This window comes from Oncorhynchus clarkii, chromosome 17 (genome assembly GCF_045791955.1).
Source record: "Oncorhynchus clarkii lewisi isolate Uvic-CL-2024 chromosome 17, UVic_Ocla_1.0, whole genome shotgun sequence".
NCBI lineage: Eukaryota > Metazoa > Chordata > Actinopteri > Salmoniformes > Salmonidae > Oncorhynchus > Oncorhynchus clarkii.
This window is the reverse complement of record NC_092163.1, coordinates 38878694-38897561: the sequence shown is the minus strand read 5'-3', so window position 1 is coordinate 38897561 and position 18868 is coordinate 38878694. Positions and strand designations below refer to the sequence as shown.

Below are 18868 nucleotides of genomic sequence, written 5' to 3'. Positions count from 1 at the left end.
CATTTTGCCACAACTTTGGAATTATGCTTGGGGTCATTGTCCATTTGCGACCAAGCTTTAACTTCCTGACTGATGTCTTGAGTTGTTGCTTCAATATATCCACATCATTTTCCTGCCTCATAATGCCATCTATTTTGTGAAGTGCACCAGTCCCTCCTGCAGCAAAGCACCCCCCACAACATGATGCTGCCAACCCCAGTACTTCACGGTTGGGATGGTGTTCTTCGTCTTGCAAGCCTCCCCCTTTTTCCTCCAAACATAACGATGGTCATTACAGCCAAACAGTTCTATTTTTGTTTCATCAGACCAGACGACATTTCTCCAGAAAGTACGATATTTGTCCCCATGTGCAGTTGCAAACCGTAGTCTGGCTTTATTATGGAGGTTTTGTAGTAGTGGCTTCTTCCTTGCTGAGCGGCCTGTCAGGTTATGTCGATATAGGACTTTATATATATATAATATATATATAATATATAGGATTTTACTGTGGATATAGATACTTTTGTACCTGTTTCCTCCAGCATTTTCACAAGGTCCTTTGCTGTTGTTCTGGGATTGATTTGCACTTTTCGCACAAAAGCATGTTCATCACTAGGAGACAGAACGCGTCTCCTTCCTGAGCGGTATGACGGCTGCGTGGTCCCATGGTGTTTATTCTTGCGTACTATTGTTTGTACAGATAAACGTGGTACCTTCAGGTGTTTGCAAATTGCTCCCAAGGATGAACCAGACTTGTGGAGGTCTACAATTGTTTTTCTGAGGTCTTGGCTGGCTGATTTATTTTGATTTTCCCATGATGTCAAGAAAATAGGCACTGAGTTTGAAGGTAGGCCTTGAAATACATCCACAGGTACACCTCCAATTGACTCAAATTATGTAAATTATGTCAATTAGCCTATCAGAAGCTTCTAAAGCTATGACATTTTCTGGAATTTTCCAAGCTGTTTAAAGGCACAGTCAACTTAGCGTATGTAAACGTCTGACCCAATGGAATTGTGATAGTGAAATAATCTGTAAACAATTGTTGGAAAAAAATTACTTGCGTCATGCACAAAGTAGATGTCATAACCAACTTGCCAAAACTATAGTTTGTTAACGAGAAATGTGTGGAGTGGTTGAAAAACAAGTTGTAATGACTCCAACCTAAGTGTATGTAAACTTCTGACTTCAATTGGGTTGAGATCTGGTGACTGAGACACACACACACACACACTCTTTAAACCCTCTATGCTCATTTGAGACCTCTCTTTCAACGTCACTGAGATCTCTTCTTCTGGGTATTTTCTTCATGACTCTAAGCATAATGGGATGTTAATGGATTAATTAACTCAGGAACCACACCCATGTGGAAGCACCTGCAAATACTTCAATAGGGCAGAGCAAGCCTAATTGGCAGGCCTAAACTACTACCTATGATTTTTCAACACCGTTACCGATTTATTGGAGGACCAAAAAAAGAAGCTCCCGGAAGAAGAAGATTAATCAGCCAAATTAATTTTTCTCCATTTTTTTTTTAAATAAAATTTGGAATGACAATTACAACAATACTCGATGAGCAATTATTTTAACTTAATATAGTACATAGATTTTATTTCTTTTGTCTCAAATAAATAATGAAACATGTTCAATTTGGTTTAAATAATGCAAAAACACAGTGTTGGAGAAGAAAGTAAAAGTGCAATATGTGCCATGTAAAAGAGCTAACGTTTAAGTTCCTTGCTTAGAACATATGAAAGCTGGTGGTTCAATATTCCCAGTAAATAGATATTAGGTTGCAGTTATTATAGGAATTATGACTCATCGATTATTTCTCTCTATACCATTTGTATTTCATATACCTATGACTATTGGTTGTTCTAATAGGCTGGCAATACTAAAGTGCCTAATCTCAGGAGTTGATAGGCTTGAAGTCATAAACTGCGCTGTGATCAAGCATTGCGAAGAGCTGCTGGCAAATGCAGTATAGTTAGAATTAATGCTTACGAGCCTGCTGCTACCTACCACCGCTCAGTCAGACTGCTCTATCAAATATCAAATCATAGACTTTAATAAACACATAAATACAAGTCTTTGGTCATTAATATGGTCAAATCCGGAAACTATCATTTTGAAAACAAAACCTTTAATCTTTCAGTGAAATACGGAACTGTTATCAACCCCAAGTCTAAATATTGCTGTAACATTGCACAACCTTCAATGTTATGCCATAATTATGTAAAATTCTGGCAAATTAGTTTGCAACGAGCCAGGCGGCCCAAACTGTTGCATTATACCCTTACTATGCATGCAATGAACGCAAGAGAAGTGACACAATTTCCCTAGTTAATATTGCCTGCTAACATTAATTTCTTCTAAATATGCAGGTTTAAAAAAATATATACTTCTGTGTATTGATTTTAAGAAAGGCAAAAGATGTTTATGGTTAGGTACATTTGTGCAACAATTGTGCTTTTTTAGAATGTGCATTTGTTAAGTCATCACCCGTTCGTCGAAGTAGGCTGTGATTCGATGATCAATTAACAGGCACCGCATTGATCATATGCAACACAGGACCTGCTAGATAAAATAGTAATATTATCAACTATGTGGAGTTAACTTGTAAAGATTGATTGTTTTTTTTTATAAGATAAGTTTAATGCTAGCTAGCAACTTACCTTGGCTCCTTGCTGCACTCGCGTAACAGGTGGTTAGCCTGTCACGCAGTTTCCTTGTGGAATGCAATGTAATCGGCCATAATCGTCATCCAAAAATGCAGATTTACCGATTTTTGTTATGAAAACTTTAAATCTGTCGATCTTTACTGCCTATCTAAACAAATGATCCCGTTAGATCATTGTCACAACTGGCATTTGACAACAAAAATCACTAAATTAAAAAATCACTAAAAATCACTTGAATTAGGATCTGTATTTGTCTTTCATAATACTATTATTATTATTATATTTATATATCAGATATTGTGCATTTTACCACAATTTCCGCCGTCTTCAAAGTCCCAAAAAGTTGTAAACAAACCAATTTCTAATAATTTTAACATTGCTTACCTAATGAAAAGGCCTGAGTCAAACATAATTCGTAGATGTAAAATGTAAATATTAAAATGTATTTTCTAATTTCTCATTACCCTAATGAACCTTGTTTTCTGTCATCTTCTGAATCTTTTTTTGCCAAAATAACTAGGTTTTCTGTAGGGTGTTCGCCCATAATGATTTCATTCATCGTTTATGAATCGTATATAGTTTAAAAGTTAGACGGTTTACTCAGAGGATTAAGCATGATTAAAGTAAATAGAATCATTATGGCCATGGTCAAAGAGTGGTCGCTGCTCAATAGAACACTGTCACTGCTCCACGGGCAGAATGGCGGTAACTTCAAACGTCAAGTGACAAGCTAGCTAGTGGCTGCAGGATCGTGTGTGTGATAACATGGGCTTCTCGAAATGAAATTCACGGAATTCCAAACAAAATTCAGCCTGACTTTTTCCACATTTTGTTATATTACAGCCTTATTCTAAAATGAATTGAATAGTTTTCCCCCTCGTTAATCTACACATAAGCAAAAAAATGGTTTTTAGAAATGTTTGCAAATGTAATATCACATTTACATAAGTATTCAGACCCTTTACTCAGTACCTTGTTGAAGCACCTTTTGGCAGCGATTGCAGCTTGGAGTCTTCTTGGGTATGACGCTACAAGCTTGGCCACCTGTATTTGGGGAGTTTCTCCCATTCTTCTCTGCAGATCCTCTCTGTCCGGTTGGATGAGGAGCGTCGCTGCATAGACATTTTCAGTTCTCTCCAGATATGTTAGATCAGGTTCAAGTCCAAGCTCTGGCTGAGCCACCCAAAGACATTCCGAGACTTGTCCCGAAGCCACACCTGCGTTGTCTTGGCTGTGTGCTTAGGGTCGTTGTCCTATTGGAAGGTGAACCTTTTCCCCAGTCTGAGGTCTTGATCGGAGCAGGTTTTCATCAAGGATCTCTCTGTACTTTGCTTCGTTCATCTTTGCCTCGATACTGACTAGTCTCCCAGTCCCTGCCGCTGAAAAACATCCCCACAGCATGATGCTGCCACCACCGTGATTCACTGTCGGGATGGTGCCAGGTTTCCTCCAGACGTGACGCATGGCATTCAGGCCAAAGAGTTCAATCTTTGTTTCATCAGACCAGAGAGTCTTGTTTCTCATGGTCAGAGTCTTTAGGGGCCTTATGGCAAACTCCAAGCAGGCTGTCATGTGCCTTTTTACTGAGGAGTGGCTTACGTCTGGTCACTACCATAAAAGCCTGATTAGTGGAGTGCTGCAAAGATGGTTGTCCTTCTGGAAGGTTCTCTCTTCTCCACAGAGGAACTCTGGAGCTCTGTCAGAATGTCCATCGGGTTCTTGGTCGCCTCCCTGACCAAGGCCCTGCTCCCCCGATTGCTCAGTTTGGCCGGGCAGCCAGCTCTAGGAAGAGCCGTGGTGGTTCCAAACTTCTTCCATTTAAGAATGATGGAGGCCACTGTGTTCTTGGACTTTTCAATGCTGCAGAAATGTTTTGGTATCTTTCCCCAGATCTGTGCCTCGACACAATCCTGTCTTGGAGCTCTATGGCGGTTCCTTAGACCTCGTGGCTTTGTTTTTGATCTGACATGCACTGTCAACTGTGGGACCTTATATAGACAGGTGTGTGCCGGTCAATTGAATTTACCACAGGTGGACTCCAATCAAGTTGTAGAAACATCTCAAGGATGATCAATGGAAACAGGACGCACCTGAGCTCAATTTCGAGTGTCTTAGAAAAGGGTCATGGTAACTCATCTAGATGATGCATCATGGGTGAATAAAATTCTATTTAAAAACTAAGTTTTTACAGGAACTTGATAAAGTGTTACGGTAATGAGACATGTCCACAGACACTATTTTTATGTAATAAATATTATAGTGAAATGTAAACTTCATCTAGTTTACCTTTGTTATGAATTTATGGAAATACTACAGCAACATTCTGTTTTATTATAATAAGTTTGTTTTTTCTCAAATAAATTTGTATAAAATGACCTGAGAATTTAATCCGGACGCATTTCGGTAATGAGAATAAAGGGTGAACATTTACAAAATTCTAAAGAAAATGTATTAAAAATAAGACACTGACATAAACTGTGCATCTTACTCTTCAGAACGATAGTATATTTTTGCAGGTGCATCATGGTTTTGTAACTATTTTCTACAGACATGGTTAAAACTTGTTTCATGAGATTCACCCTTCTCGCCTCCAAATTCAACCATGCCATCGGAACCACATCAGACTGTGTATGATCCTCATCCTTGTGTGTTTTGAATCCACTAGGCGTCCCATAGCTCGGGGTGATGAGAAGCCCGTGGCCAGCGTCCGGCCCGTCCAGTCCACCCCCATTCCCATGATGCCCCGCATGGCGGGCATGGGCGTGGCAGGCTCCAGCTCCGGGGTCGGCTTCCCCGTCAACTACCTGCAGAAGGCTGGCGTCTACGTCCAGAGGATCGTCACTACCACTGGTACAATACATTTCCCCGCGGGGACATTAAAGTTTGAATTTAACAGAATTGGTGTTGATAAACACTGATATGCTTGCCATGGTCCTGTTCATTAGGGCACACCATAGCGAAACGGTTTGCGACGTAAAATGGAAATGAGCTTTTCTTATTGGATTACGTTTAGATGGTACCTCCCCTTTTTAGAGCACTTTCTTACATGTTGTGCCTACTGAACACAACCCAAGGGTAGGTTTAAGAGTTGAAGGAATAACTGAAACGCTGTGGGGCTGCATTAGGATAGACCCTATAACACCGGTCTATGTCCCAAATAGCACCCTATTCCCTATATAGTTCACTACTTTGACCAGCATAGGGAATAGGGTGCCATTTGTCATGCAGCTATGTTAAGTTGACCATTCCAACTTTAAGCAATTTTAGAAGGTTAGAATAATTTCAGTTAAAAGAAGACAAATACAGTATGTATCTTACTCCTTGTTTTTGACCTCTCAGATATAGTGATCCCAGGAGCCAACAGCACCACTGATGTCCAGGCCCGTATCGGTGCAGGAGAGAGTATCCACATGATCAAAGGGTCAAAAGGTAACAAGAACACAGCCTACAGAGCCTTCAGGAATTATTCATACCCCTTGACTTATTCCACATTTTGTTACAGCCTGAATTCAAAATTGATTTGATTTTTCTCACCCATCAGCACACAATACCCAATAATGACAAAGTGAAAACATGCTTTTAGAAATGTTAGCACATTTTATTGAAAATGAAATATCACATTTACAAATATTTACACCCCTTAGTCAATACTTTGTTGAAGCATCTTCAGTGGCGACTACGAGGCCCTTCTTGCCCGGTTGCTCAGGTTGGTCAAACTGCCAGCTCTAGGCAGAGTCTGGGTTTCTCCATATTTTTTCCATTTGCCAATGGAGACCTCTCTGCTCTTGGAAACTTTCAACACTCTCTAGAAATTGTTTTATACTCTTCCCTAGAAATATGCCTCATCACAATTCTATCTAGGAGGTCTACTTACAGTTCCTTGGACTTTGTGGTATAGTTTCTGCTCTGACATGCACTGTCAACTGTGGGGAACCGTTTCTTTCTAGGTCATGTCCAAACAATTGAATTGGCCACAGGTGGACTCCAATCAAGTTGTATTGACATCTCAAGGATGATCAAAGGAAATTGTATGCATCTGTGCTCAATTTTGTATATCATAGCAAAGGGTGTGAATACTTAAGTAAATTAGGTATTTCTGTATTTCATTTTCAATAAATTTGCTACAATTTAAAAAAACATGTTTTGACTTTGTCATTATGGGGTATTGTGTGTATATGGGTAAGATGTTTTTTTTTTTAATAATCCATTTTGAATTCAGGCTGTAACACAACAAAATGTGGAATATGTCAAGGGGTATGAATACTTTTAGAAGGCACTATATACCGTGCATTTGGAAAGTATTCAGACCCCTTTTTTCCACATTTTGTTACATTGCGGCCTTAATCTAAAATGTATTAAATACATTTTTTCCCTCATCAATCTACACATAATACCCCATAATGATAAAGGGAAAACAGGTTTTTAGAAATGTATAAAAAAACATACCATATTTACATAAGTATTCAGACCCTTTGCTATGAGACTCCAAATTGAGGTCAGGTGCATCCTGTTTCCATTGATCATCTTTGATATGTTTCTACAACTTAATTGGAGTCCACGTGTGGTAAATTAAATTGATTGGACATGATTTGGAAAGGCACACACCTGTCTATATAAGGTCCCGGAGTTGACAGTGTATGTCAGAGCAAAACCCAGCCATGAGGTCGAAGGAATTGTCTGTAGTGCTCCGAGACAGGATTGTGGCAAGGCACAGATCTGGGGAAGGGTACCAAAACATGTCTGCAGCATTGAAAGGTCCCCAAGAACACAGTGGTCTCCATCATATTTAAATGGAAGAAGTTTGGACCCACCTAGACTCATCCTAAAGCTGGCCCCCTGGCCAAACTGAACAATTGGGGGAGCAGGGTCTTGGTCAAGGAGGTGACCAAGAACCCGATGGTCACTCTGACAGAGCTCCAGAGTTCCTATGTGGAGATGGGGGAACCTTCCAGAAGGACAACCATCTCTGCAGCACTTCACCAATCAGGCCTTTATGGTAGTGGCCAGACAGAAGCCACTCCTCAGTAAAAGGCACATCATCCCTACGGTGAAGCATGGTGGTGGCAGCATCATGCTGTGGGGATGTTTTTCAGCGGCAGGGACACTAGTCAAGATCGAGGTAAAGATGAACGGAGCAAAGTACAGGGAGATCCTTGATGAAAACCTGCTCCAGAGCGCTCAGGACCTCAGACTGGGGAGAAGGTTCACCTTCCAACAGGACAACAACCCTCAGCACATAGCCAAGACAACGCAGGAGTGGCTTCGGGACAAGTCTCTGAATATTCTTGAGTGGCCCAGCCAGATCCCGGACTTAAACCCGATCGATCAAACATCTCTGGAGAGACCGGAAAATATCTGTGCAGCAATGCTCGCCATCCAAACTGGCAGAACTTGAGAGGATCTGCAGAGAAGGTGTGCCAAGCTTGTAGCATCATACCCAAGAAGACTCGATGTTGTAATCGTTGCCAAAGGTGCTTCAACAAAGTACTGGTCTGAATACTTATGTAATGTGATATTTCAGTTTTTTTTTTTATCTATACATTTGCAAACATTTCTTAACCTGTTTTTGCTTTGTCATTATGGGTAGTTTGATGAGGGGGGGGGGGGGGGTGGAAATCATGTTAATGTATGGCTGTGACGTAACACAATGTTGAGTAAAGTGGTTTGAATACTTTTCGAATGCACTGTATACTGTAGAAGCTGTGGCCCCACATCTACCTGCATGTCGTCAAATTATTTCTCTACATACTCTAATCCAAATACTGTACACACCTTAGCGAGTGGTTATCAACAGCCACATGGGCACCTGAATTCCCCCAGTTATCTCATTTAGATAAAGGGCTCGGTACATTAACCTAAGCATCAAAACTGACTGGTGCTTCCTTGCAGCCTTATTTTTGTCTGAATACCTTTTATACTTTTATTAGCTGTTGTCATGAGAGGAGAGCTTGCAATTAAGCATTTAATTGCACTGTGTTAACTTTGCTGTATCCTGTGCATATGACAAAGTTTGATTTGATTTGCTATCATCCATTAACTGTAGTCCTCCTCACAGGTACCTACATCAAGACCAATGATGGCAGGATTTTTGCCATCCGCTCAGGGAAGCTCAGCAGAGCAGTGCAGGGAGGAACTGCTACCAACAGAGGTGCACTATAAGTTCAATTACATTACATTTGATAAGGAATCCATTTGACAGGATATGATAGATTGACTTGGTGTACAGACTACAGAGAGAACCAGAGTGGACCTATTACCGAGCCCTGGGGGTCACAAGTAGTGAGACCTCATCAAGATGCAGACTTAAGGGAATCTAGTTGAAGTACTGTTTGAAAAATGAATCGTTACTCTCCATTTTGACCCTCTATTTTCCTCAGGTTCCCAGGTTTCCCTTCTTCACGCCATCGGTAACGGCTGTTCGTCTCCCGCGGAGCGCCAACGGCTGACCCCCGACAGCGCCTTGTGGCCCTCCACACCCGAGAGCCCCGAGATCCTACGAGAGCTCAGCCGCTACGCCGTCACCGCGGATACCGTCACCGTGGGCAATGAGCTGCCGTCCCCATCGGACACGTTTACAGGGGACAGAGGGGGAGGGGGAAGAACGCAGCAGCACAATCAGACCACAGAATCGGACCACAGCCGGCAGTTCAGAGATGACATCGGAATGAGCATCGGCGAGGCTCTGCAACGCTCCAAACGCAAGATGGCCGAGAGCCGTGGACACAAGCAGGCGGGGGGCAAACGCAGTTCGACAGCAGCCGGTTTCCCCGGCCTTTCCCTGGGCAGCGGCGGCCTCAGCTTCCCCCCCCTGAACCAGGCCTTGGAGGGACACATGAGCCACCCGCTGCTGATGGGAGGCAATTCCTCATCCCCCTTTCTCCAGTCAGCAGGACAGACTCTGGGAGACCTGCAGGCCATGTTCCCCTTGGCAGGGGCGGACCTCCTCAACCACGCCTCCTCAGCCACAGGAAGCAATGGACACCTCCCCTCCTTCTCCACCACCACCTCCTCCTCCACCAACACCATGCCTGTGTCCTCTGCCTCCACCACCTTGCCCCCCTACCTAATGAATCCCAGTGTGGCTGACCTTCTGTCCCCAGGCTTCCCTCTGAACTACAGTCAGTCCCTGCTGCCTGATCCCAGGATGTACCCCAACACCATGGGAGGAGGCCCAGCCAGCTCTGGAGGAAGCTCCAACTTCCTCTCCCACTACTCCTCTTCCCCCTCCAGCCTCCTGGGTGCAGCCCTGAGCCGGCCTGACACCCATCACATGGCCACGGACAACGGCGGCAGCAGCTCGGACGATGATGTCATCGAGGTAACAGGACAATGAGCCAGCATTCGTTAACCCTGAAGGGATAAGTTGCAAAAACAAACAACTCCCCACCCTATCCTGGCTAACCCTCTTAGCCCCCCTCACACACACACACACACACACACACACACACAGACTCCTATGAGCGGGCAAGTGAGAGAGAACGAGGCGTACCTCAATGTGCTTACCAAGACAAAGTAACAAAATCCTTATGCTGAATATCTTACTGAAGAGACTGAAGATTTGCCCGAGCCCCTGAGGTTGGTGAGGCTGAGCACCAGAAACCATGGACGGGAATGGATGGACTTCTTGTTGTAGGGGACCAGTAGGTTGAACTTGGGGCTTCCAAGCACTGCCTCTCCTGCTATGTCTTCTAGCATGGCCGTGCAGTTATTTTACCCCCATGACGATTACTGAGGCCTGTCAGGACACTATCTCCTCGGAGCTCACATCAGATGGTACTATGTGATCGTCTGTTGGACCGTTTGCATTCAAAATAAATAAAAAAATGTGATTTTAGAGCCGTTAGCTGTTTGATAGACATTGTAGCAAACCCAGTTGGAAAGGACAAGAAGACAATATACACTCCCCTATAAATGTATTTGGACAATGAAGCTAACATTTTTACATTTGCCTCTATACTCCAGCATTTTGAATTTGAGATCAAGTTTTTCATGAGGCAACAGTACAAAATATCACGTTTTATTTTAGTGTATTTTCATACATACAGTGCCTTCAGAAAGTATTCAGACCTCTTGACTTATTACAGCCTGAATTCAAAATAGATTGAATATTTTCTTGAAAACATCTTTTTAGAAATGTTTTGAAATGTATTGAAAATGAAATAGACATCTCATTTACATAAGTATTCACACCCCTGAATCAATACTTTGTAGTAGCACCTTAGACCCACAGATGTAATCACTGCCTTTCTGGGTAAGTCTGTAAGAGCTTTCCACACCTGGATTGTGCAACATTTGGCCATTATTCTTTTCAAAATTCAAAAGCGCTGCCAAATTTTGTTCATCATTCAAGTACAGTAGATGGAAGTCAAAACTAACTTGGCCACTCAGGAACATTCACGGTCTTCTTGGAAAGCAACTTGTGTAGATTTAGCCTTGTTTTGCAGGTTATTGTCGAGCTGAAAGGTGGCTTCATCTCCCAGTGTCTGGTGGAAAGCAGACTGAACCAGGTTTTTCTCTAGGATTTTGCCTGTGCTTAGCTCCATTCTGTTTATTTTTTATCCTGAAAAACTCCCCAGTCTTTATCGATTAAAAGCATACCCGTAACATTTGGTACTCAGTAATTTGTTGTATTGGATTTGCCTATACAATACACTTTATATTCAGGACAAGAGGTTCATTGCTTTGCCACATTCTTTGCAAAATTACTTTAGTGCCCTGTTGCAAACAAAATGCATGTTGTAGAATTTCTTTTCTTTCTGTACAGGCTTTTTTCTTTTCCCGCGGTCAATTATGTTAGTATTGTGAAGTAACCACAATGTTGTTGATCCATCCTCAGTTCTCTTATCATAGCCATTAAACTCTGTAATGGTTTTAAAGTTACTATTGCCCTCATGGTAAAATCCCTGAGCAGTTTCCTTCCTTTCCGGCAACTGAGTTAGGAAGGACACCTGTATCTTTGTCGTGACTGGGTGTATTGATACGCCATCCAAAGTGTAATTAATAACTTCACCATGCTCAAAGGGATATTCAATGTGTACTTATTTTTTTTTACAAAGGGGTTGAATACGTATTGACTCAAGACATTTAAACTTTTCCTTTTGAATTCATTTGTAAACATTTTGAAAAACATAATTCCACTTCAACATTGTAGGGTATTGTGTGTAGGCCAGTGACAAAAAAATCTAAATGTAATTCATTTTAAATTCAGCTGTAACAACAAAATGTAGAAAAAGTCAAGGGGAGTGAATATTTTCTGACGGCAATGTATCTGTTTTACCATTTAGAAATGAAAGCACTATGTGTCTAGTCCCCCCATTTGAATACGTAATATTTTTCTTTTTACATAAGTATTTGGACATTTACTTAGTGTATTAAAGTAGTCAAAAGTTTCTCCGTGGTTGGCCAGTACCTTTCTCGGTCTGTGATGTCATGTCAAAATCATTGTGAGTGGAATGGATCGGGCCTCAAGGTTCTGTTTCTCCACTGGAATAAAATCTGCAATTGGACATGGAATAAGCCTACTGGAGTTATTCTATAACTCTCTTTTTTTGTGGAGTTTGTTTACTCTCTACTCCCTATTTCACCATACACTCCTCACAACCTCCACTCTACCCACCCACTACTGCTTACTTCCTTGTCCTCTTCCTTACAGCCTGTTTCAAGTTGATCATGGTTTTTTACACCTCACTTCGGAACCTCAACCTTTTTCTAATTGGCCATGTCGTGTGTCTATCAAATGATTTAGCCAATCATCCCAGTCCTTTTAATAGGGAACACTATTTCCTTGGAGAAAGAATCCCCATCCTCCCTCCCAATCAAAATAGTTTCACTGTGCTTATTGTTTCTTAGTGTTATCATGAAGAGAACATGGTCCGTATGTTGTCTAAGTAACAATGTTATTTTATAACATTTTGATAATGTTAGCTTGCCTTGACTAGTTTGTCATTTATCTCATTGTATGAATTTACCAAAAGTCTTTATTTATAACGATGGATATGAATTCATCTGCTGTATTATTTGTATTATTTAAAAAAAAACTTTTTTCCCTCTCTTTTTGTCCACGTTGATATTTTTGTCCAGTGTCTGTGGAAGAGCAGAGCAGTGGCACAGACTGACTGTGAGAGATCGGGAGGGACAGTCCACCCCCATGTATCCAGCATATGACAACTGTGTTACTTCGTTAATGTTATTTTAACATAATAAAACACACTTCTCCTGCATTGTTACTTCATTTTATTATTACACTGACATAAAAAATAAAAAATGGGCTTTGTATGTTCTATGCACAGATGTTTTTTGAAGTTACAGTGCATTTGAAAACAATTCAAACAAGTTGACTTTTTCCACATTTTATGTTACAGCCTTATTCTAAAATGGATTAAATATATTTTTCTCATTAATATACACACAATACCCCATAATGACAAAGCACAAACTTTTATTTTTTTGCAAATGTATAAAAAAAATAAACGGATCACATTTACGGAAGTATTCAGACCCTTTAATCAGCACTTTGTTGAAGCACCATTGGCAGTGATTACAGCCTCGAGTCTTCTTGGGTAGGACGCTACAAGTTTGGCACACCTGTATTTGGGGAGTTTCTCCCATTCTTCTCTACAGATCCTCTCAAGGTCTGTCAGTTTGGATGGGGAGCATCGCTGCACAGCTATTTTCAGGTCTCTCCAGAGATGTTCAATCGGGTTCAAATCCGGACTCTGGCTGGGCCACTCAAGGACATTCAGAGACTTGTTCAGAAGCCACTCCTGCATTGTCTTGGCTGTGTGCTTAGGGTCATTGTCCTGTTGGAAGGTGAACCTTCTTCCCAGTCTGAGGTCCTGAGCGCTCTGGAGCAGGTTTTCATCAAGGATCTCTCTGTACTTTGCTCTGTTCATCTTTCCCTCGATCATGACTAGTCTCCCAGTCCCTGTCACTGAAAAACATCCCCACAGCATGATGCTGCCACCACCATGCTTCATCGTAGGGATGATGGTGCCAGGTTTACTCCAGACGTGAAGCTTGGCATTCAGGCCAAAGAGTTCAATCTTGGTTTCATCAAACCAAATTCCAAGCAGGTTGTCATGTGCCTTTTACTGAGGAGTGGCTTCCATCTGGCACTCTACCATAAAGGTCTGATTGGTGGAGTGCTGCAGAGATGGTTGTCCTTCTGGAAGGTTCTCTCATCTCCACAGAGGAACTCTGGAGCTCTGTCAGAGTGACCATGGGGTTCTTGGTCACCTTCCTGACCAAGGCCCCTCTTCCCCAATTGCTCCATTTGGCTGAGCGGCCAGCTCTAAGAAGAGTCTTGGTGGTTCCCAACTTCTTCCATTTAAGGATGGAGGCCACTGTGTTCTTGGGACCTTCAATGCTGCAGAATTGTTTTGATAGTCTTTCCCAGATCTGTGCCTCGACACAATCCTGTCTCGGAGCTCTATGGACAATTCCTTTTACCTCATGGCTTGGTTTTTGCTCTGAAATGCACTGTCAACTGTGGGACCTTATATAGACAGGCGTGTGTGCCTTTCCAAATCATGTCCAATCAATTGATTTAACCACATTTCAAGGATGATGAATGGAAACAGGACGCACCTGGGCGCCAACCAAATTGATTGGATTGAATGTCAAATCTCATAGCAAAGGGTCTGAATACTTACGTAAATAAGGTATTTGTTATTATAAATTAGCAAAAATGTCAAACCTGTTTTCGCTTTGTCATCATGGGTTATTGTGTGCAGATTGAGGATGTTTTATTTATTTAATCAATTTTAGAATAAAGCTGTCACGTAAAAAAAGGGGAAAAAGTCAAGGGGTCTGAATACTTTCCGAATGCACTGTATATGCACATGGAAACATACCAATATGCAAAATGTATTTTTTTATTGAAATTGCATCAAAATATAAATTTGACAAAACATGTCAACAATAATCAGTAATAATCTGCAGTATATTCCAATAATTATGTTCAACTCGACCTTCAATTGCACTCTTGCAGCCGGGAATCTATGAAACGCCCATGTGAGGATAATGGATTTGAATATGATGCGGTTATGATGAAACTGCGTATGTCCTATCAGTAAGACAATTGAGGGTAATGGAGTTACAGAATGTATGGGAGTAAACACTACACTGTTTTTTTGACACTTCATTGCAGTCAGCCTACCACATCAGTAAATATGACATCTTACGGATTTGGCTGGAATTTCACACCTTAGTGTAAACTAATACACAAATGTATCACCTTATAAAAACAAACCAATCACAAAAAAATGTGCATTGGTCCATTCAAGCCCAAAGGCAAATAAAATCAAATAGCATCAGTGGCCTCTAGTTGTTTTCCATGGTTAACAACCAATATTTGTACTTCCTTAGACACATAACAGGCTTTCTTGGCTCTCGGATACAAAATACTACTACTATATACTACTAAATACTACTACTATATACTACTAAATACTACTACTATATACTACTAAATACTCCAAAAGACAGAGGCCTGTTATCAATTTTTTTTTTTTAGACAGCTTGATGATCCTTGATGATTCTGTGCACTTTTTTTGCTCAAGGTAGAATTAACATACAAAGACCAAACTTTGAAATTAGAACTAGTTCAGCAGTAGATGTAACAAAATCATAATTTCACCAATATAAGGCACTGGTACTTTTGGACATTAGGCAGAATGCAGGTTGGTCTTCCAAAGATAGCCTTACGGTAAAGCTTTTATTAAAGCTTCATTTGAATACAGTAATAGTTTATGGCTGATGTTTGTGAGCTTGGCTTTGGCGGCCAGCCTGGTTAGGACACCAGCCGTTTCTTAGCCATGTAGGTATTGGACACCTGGCTCATGATGACCAGGGTGCTGAGGGCAGGGCACAGTGCTGCCAGGTACCAGGTGTATCCTCCCACAGTGCCTGTAAACCACACTGAGCATATGCCCAGGAGCAGACTGACACTTCCCAGCAGATAAGTGACTAGGCCAGACGCTGCGTGGTAGCGCTTTAGCTTAGCCAGGGACCACCCCTTAGCCAGGGAGTGGTAGAGGAGGGGCAGAGCGGCCAGAGACTGCACCCCAACAACACACAATGTCCCCAGGCCCACCAGGCCGTGCCACGAGGCGAAGTGGGGCTTGCCGTTCAGGTGCTTGTTGTAGAAGATGGATGCCAGGCCCAGGGTGGCACAGCTGGCACAGAGGCACTGCAGGATCCAGTGGACACGCCCCTTGGTCTTGTGGGAAAGCTTCCGAATGGGAGAGCAATGTGGAGAGAAGAGGAGCACAGCCTCTGTCATGAAGAGGGAGAACTAAGAGGGAAGAGGGGGATCAAGAGGAGATGGGGAGAGAACGGCAAGAAAAGACGATGAGAGTGGTGGAGGAAAGATGGAATGACCGTGAACTGTTGTAACACTTCTGAGACAATTGAATGAGATGAATTCACAGAATACATTATGCACACACAGATGTGTCACCTTACCGCCAGTGTCATCAGGAAAGGGTGCCAAGAGAACAAACCTGAAAAACAGATCAACCCAAAAAATATTGTCTCGTATCATCAACTCAATATAAAGTATTCCATGTGTTATATATATGCAGATATGGAACAGCATTGATGGGTGCTCTGTTGCTGGCGCCAAGGCTGGGTTACTCACTTGTTCCAGGCTTGGCCAATACCGTGATAAGCACAGTGAAGACAACACAAAGCACGTGAGTCAGTATCCCACATGCGACTTTCCCAAAACTGTAAATTCGGGGTTCTGATTCGGGGAGTTCCGCCATGGTTTCCGGCCTTTCCCTCGTACAAGAGACGGACAGGTAGAACTGTGCGCATCCAACGTCAGGGCAACAACAGCTACCTTTTTACCCCACAAGGGGGAGTTGATACCTTTTCCTGAAAACAGAAAAGCTGAATTTTTTGTAGATTCCTCGAAACCCATAGAGAAAGTTAATACCAAAGCATAACACCATTAAGTTCCTCACTAAATTGATTCAGTAAAGTAAAATATTCTTAACGAGAAAGCTATTGCAAACCGTTATTGACAAGTGAGAGTGGGATAAGCACGTCAAAGAGTAGCCTACCACAATAACCACACGTTTTGCTAAATAAGACTAATACCTACCGGAATGTCAATATTTAAATTGCATAGAGATTATGAAAATTGTCCTTAATTGTGCGCAATGTTCTATTCTCAATCAGCATGACTATGCGGCGTTCGCTTGACGTTGAAATTCGGGCTGCGGTGTGACGTGGAAAGAATCACTATCCACTTCCTACTTTCTCAGGTGCATTTTGGGAATTGTAGTTTAGTAAAGCAGTTGCGTTCCAGTATTTCAACGCTTTTGGAATGCACTGAGCACATTCTTTCATATCATGACCAGACTACATAAAGAGAAGGGTTAATTATTTAATTTCCATTGTGGAACAGGCTGGATTCCATCTGTTGCACCAACACTGTGTTATATTCAGAAGGAATGCTAAAAAAAAATGAATGATCATAGAGCACAAACCATCAGCTGGCCAACATTGTCTTTTCTTCACTGCACCGATTAATCTTTCCTAATCATTATTTTTGGGGGAAAGTCAGTAGAGCAAGCACCGAGCAGTAGGCCTAGGGAATGAACAAGGAATCAAGAATACAACAGAATGTCCAGAAGTAATTTGCTAAATCTTGAATAATGCAGTTTGTAAACTCATCAATTGTAGCATTGTGATGTGTGCTGCTCACTGCTGTTAAATGGGCACCTGGAATAGGCTACCGCCCATTTCAAACTGCACCACTCAATGGACACAGTGCTTCTCCATTCACTACTCATTGTGCTCCAATTCCTCCCAAACAAGACTGAGACTTGTGCAACACGGCTAGACACTAGAATGACACATTCTCACTAGGGCATAAAGGCCCTCGTCCACTCAGATTCACTGCAACCAACTAGTCCTGTGGATAGCTGAAATAATTGTTCCATTTTATGATACAAGTATCAAACTTGGTACACTAATACTAGATAACTTAAGGAACATTTTAAAGATTGGAGGCAGTCTGGGAAGCCTGTCAGTCAACCAGGGAGGCCACTTTCATAAAACAGCTGCCATCCGAATTTCCTGTTAGAAGAAAATAGGGTAAAATCATTCTAAACAATATAAAAATGACTTTCATGTTATCTACCCACTAAATAAACTCCACAGAGAATATAGACAATAATTCTGATCATAAAGTACTCTTAAGACCTTAATAGGGGTCATATTGAGGTCATTTTGACTATAGTCCAGCAGCTACATTACTTTTTTGGAGACTTTGTGATAGAGCCACCAAATTTCACACACTAGGGCATGTCTAAAGTATTTTTGGAAAACAACGTTGTGGCCCTTTTGAACCATTTTCTACAAAATATTTAAAATATAGATTTTATTGTGTTCTCCAGACCCCCTCAAACATTTTAATGAATCATTGGGCTGTATGTACCAATTATTTATGGAGATATGGCCATGTGAATCCTGTCCAATATGGCCCTATGGAGCTGGTTGGGGGTCATTTTGGAAAACGATGTATAATCATGGGTATAATGCTGCCGGAGCACACCAGAACGATGAACCAATGTCTCGCAAGGACATTTAGTAAATGATTCATTATGATTATGTATAACAGCCTGAGCATAATAGCATACTATAACATTACTGTAAGACCAAAACCACCACGTAATTTCTTATGACATTTATGGATGATAGTACTGAATGGTTGTGTTTTTTTTCTCATGATGCCACCATAGAATAAATGTCCACAGATGGAAACACTATAGGTAGGCTATAGGTAGCTTGTTAATATCGTATGCTCTGAAATCCGCTAAAAGAGTATTTACTGACATCACACAAGAGGGTTTAAATGCATATTCATATCACATTATATATCATTGCAGTCAGTAGACTACAGGGAACACCCATATACCCTTTTAGAGTGTTTACATGTAAACTATTGGAACTAACAATAAAAACATTTACAAAACAAAACACTGTAATTTGGCATGCGTTTGCACCACTTGTCTACTAAAAGTTTAAATGATACATGTTTTTTTTGTTGTCCATTTCATTGTGTTTTTTAGACCCCCTCAAACATTGTAAGCCATCATTGGGCTGTATGTGCCTATTATTTATGGATATATAGCCAAGTAAATCAAGTCCAATATGTAACCCACCACCTCAATTCGGTCTTATGTAGCAACAATCTA

At 41.5% G+C, this 18868-nt stretch overlaps 2 protein-coding genes across 3 annotated transcripts in view; one reads left to right on the top strand and one right to left on the bottom strand.

The window, feature by feature from the left end:
- Positions 1-12886, top strand: part of LOC139370792 (RAD54 like 2) — a 37383-nt gene extending 24497 nt beyond the window's left edge. The window contains exons 19-23 of the mRNA XM_071110561.1: positions 5326-5510; positions 6000-6089; positions 8716-8808; positions 9038-9978; positions 12741-12886. Coding sequence (XP_070966662.1) covers positions 5326-5510; positions 6000-6089; positions 8716-8808; positions 9038-9978; positions 12741-12824 — 1393 coding nt within the window. The 3' untranslated portion in view covers positions 12825-12886. The remainder of the gene's footprint in view (positions 1-5325; positions 5511-5999; positions 6090-8715; positions 8809-9037; positions 9979-12740) is intronic.
- On the bottom strand, positions 12877-16898 carry LOC139370793 (cytochrome b561 family, member D2). 2 transcript variants are annotated; one of them, XM_071110562.1, is made up of 4 exons: positions 16768-16898; positions 16300-16538; positions 16125-16162; positions 12877-15954 (listed from the first exon to the last, which is right to left on the bottom strand). In XM_071110562.1, exons 2-4 carry the CDS (start codon positions 16424-16426, stop codon positions 15451-15453), a joined length of 669 nt encoding a protein of 222 aa, XP_070966663.1. In that variant the 5' UTR covers positions 16427-16538; positions 16768-16898; the 3' UTR covers positions 12877-15450. The 2 variants fall into 2 exon arrangements, with proteins under 2 accessions (XP_070966663.1, XP_070966664.1); XM_071110563.1 differs by having other exon boundaries at positions 14515-15954; positions 16300-16553; positions 16768-16886.
- Positions 16899-18868: the final 1970 nt, after the last annotated feature.

What these genes read in the sequence shown, in the direction of transcription:
- LOC139370793 (XM_071110562.1), bottom strand. Translation starts at nt 16,426, where the DNA reads ATGGCGGAACTCCCCGAATCAGAACCCCGAATTTACAGTTTTGGGAAA. An exon ending in ATTGGCCAAGCCTGGAACAA is followed by an intron (nt 16,163 to 16,299) that starts GTGAGTAACCCA and finishes TCTGTTTTTCAG; the next exon opens with GTTTGTTCTCTTGGCACCCT. An exon ending in CTTTCCTGATGACACTGGCG is followed by an intron (nt 15,955 to 16,124) that starts GTAAGGTGACAC and finishes CTTCCCTCTTAG; the next exon opens with TTCTCCCTCTTCATGACAGA.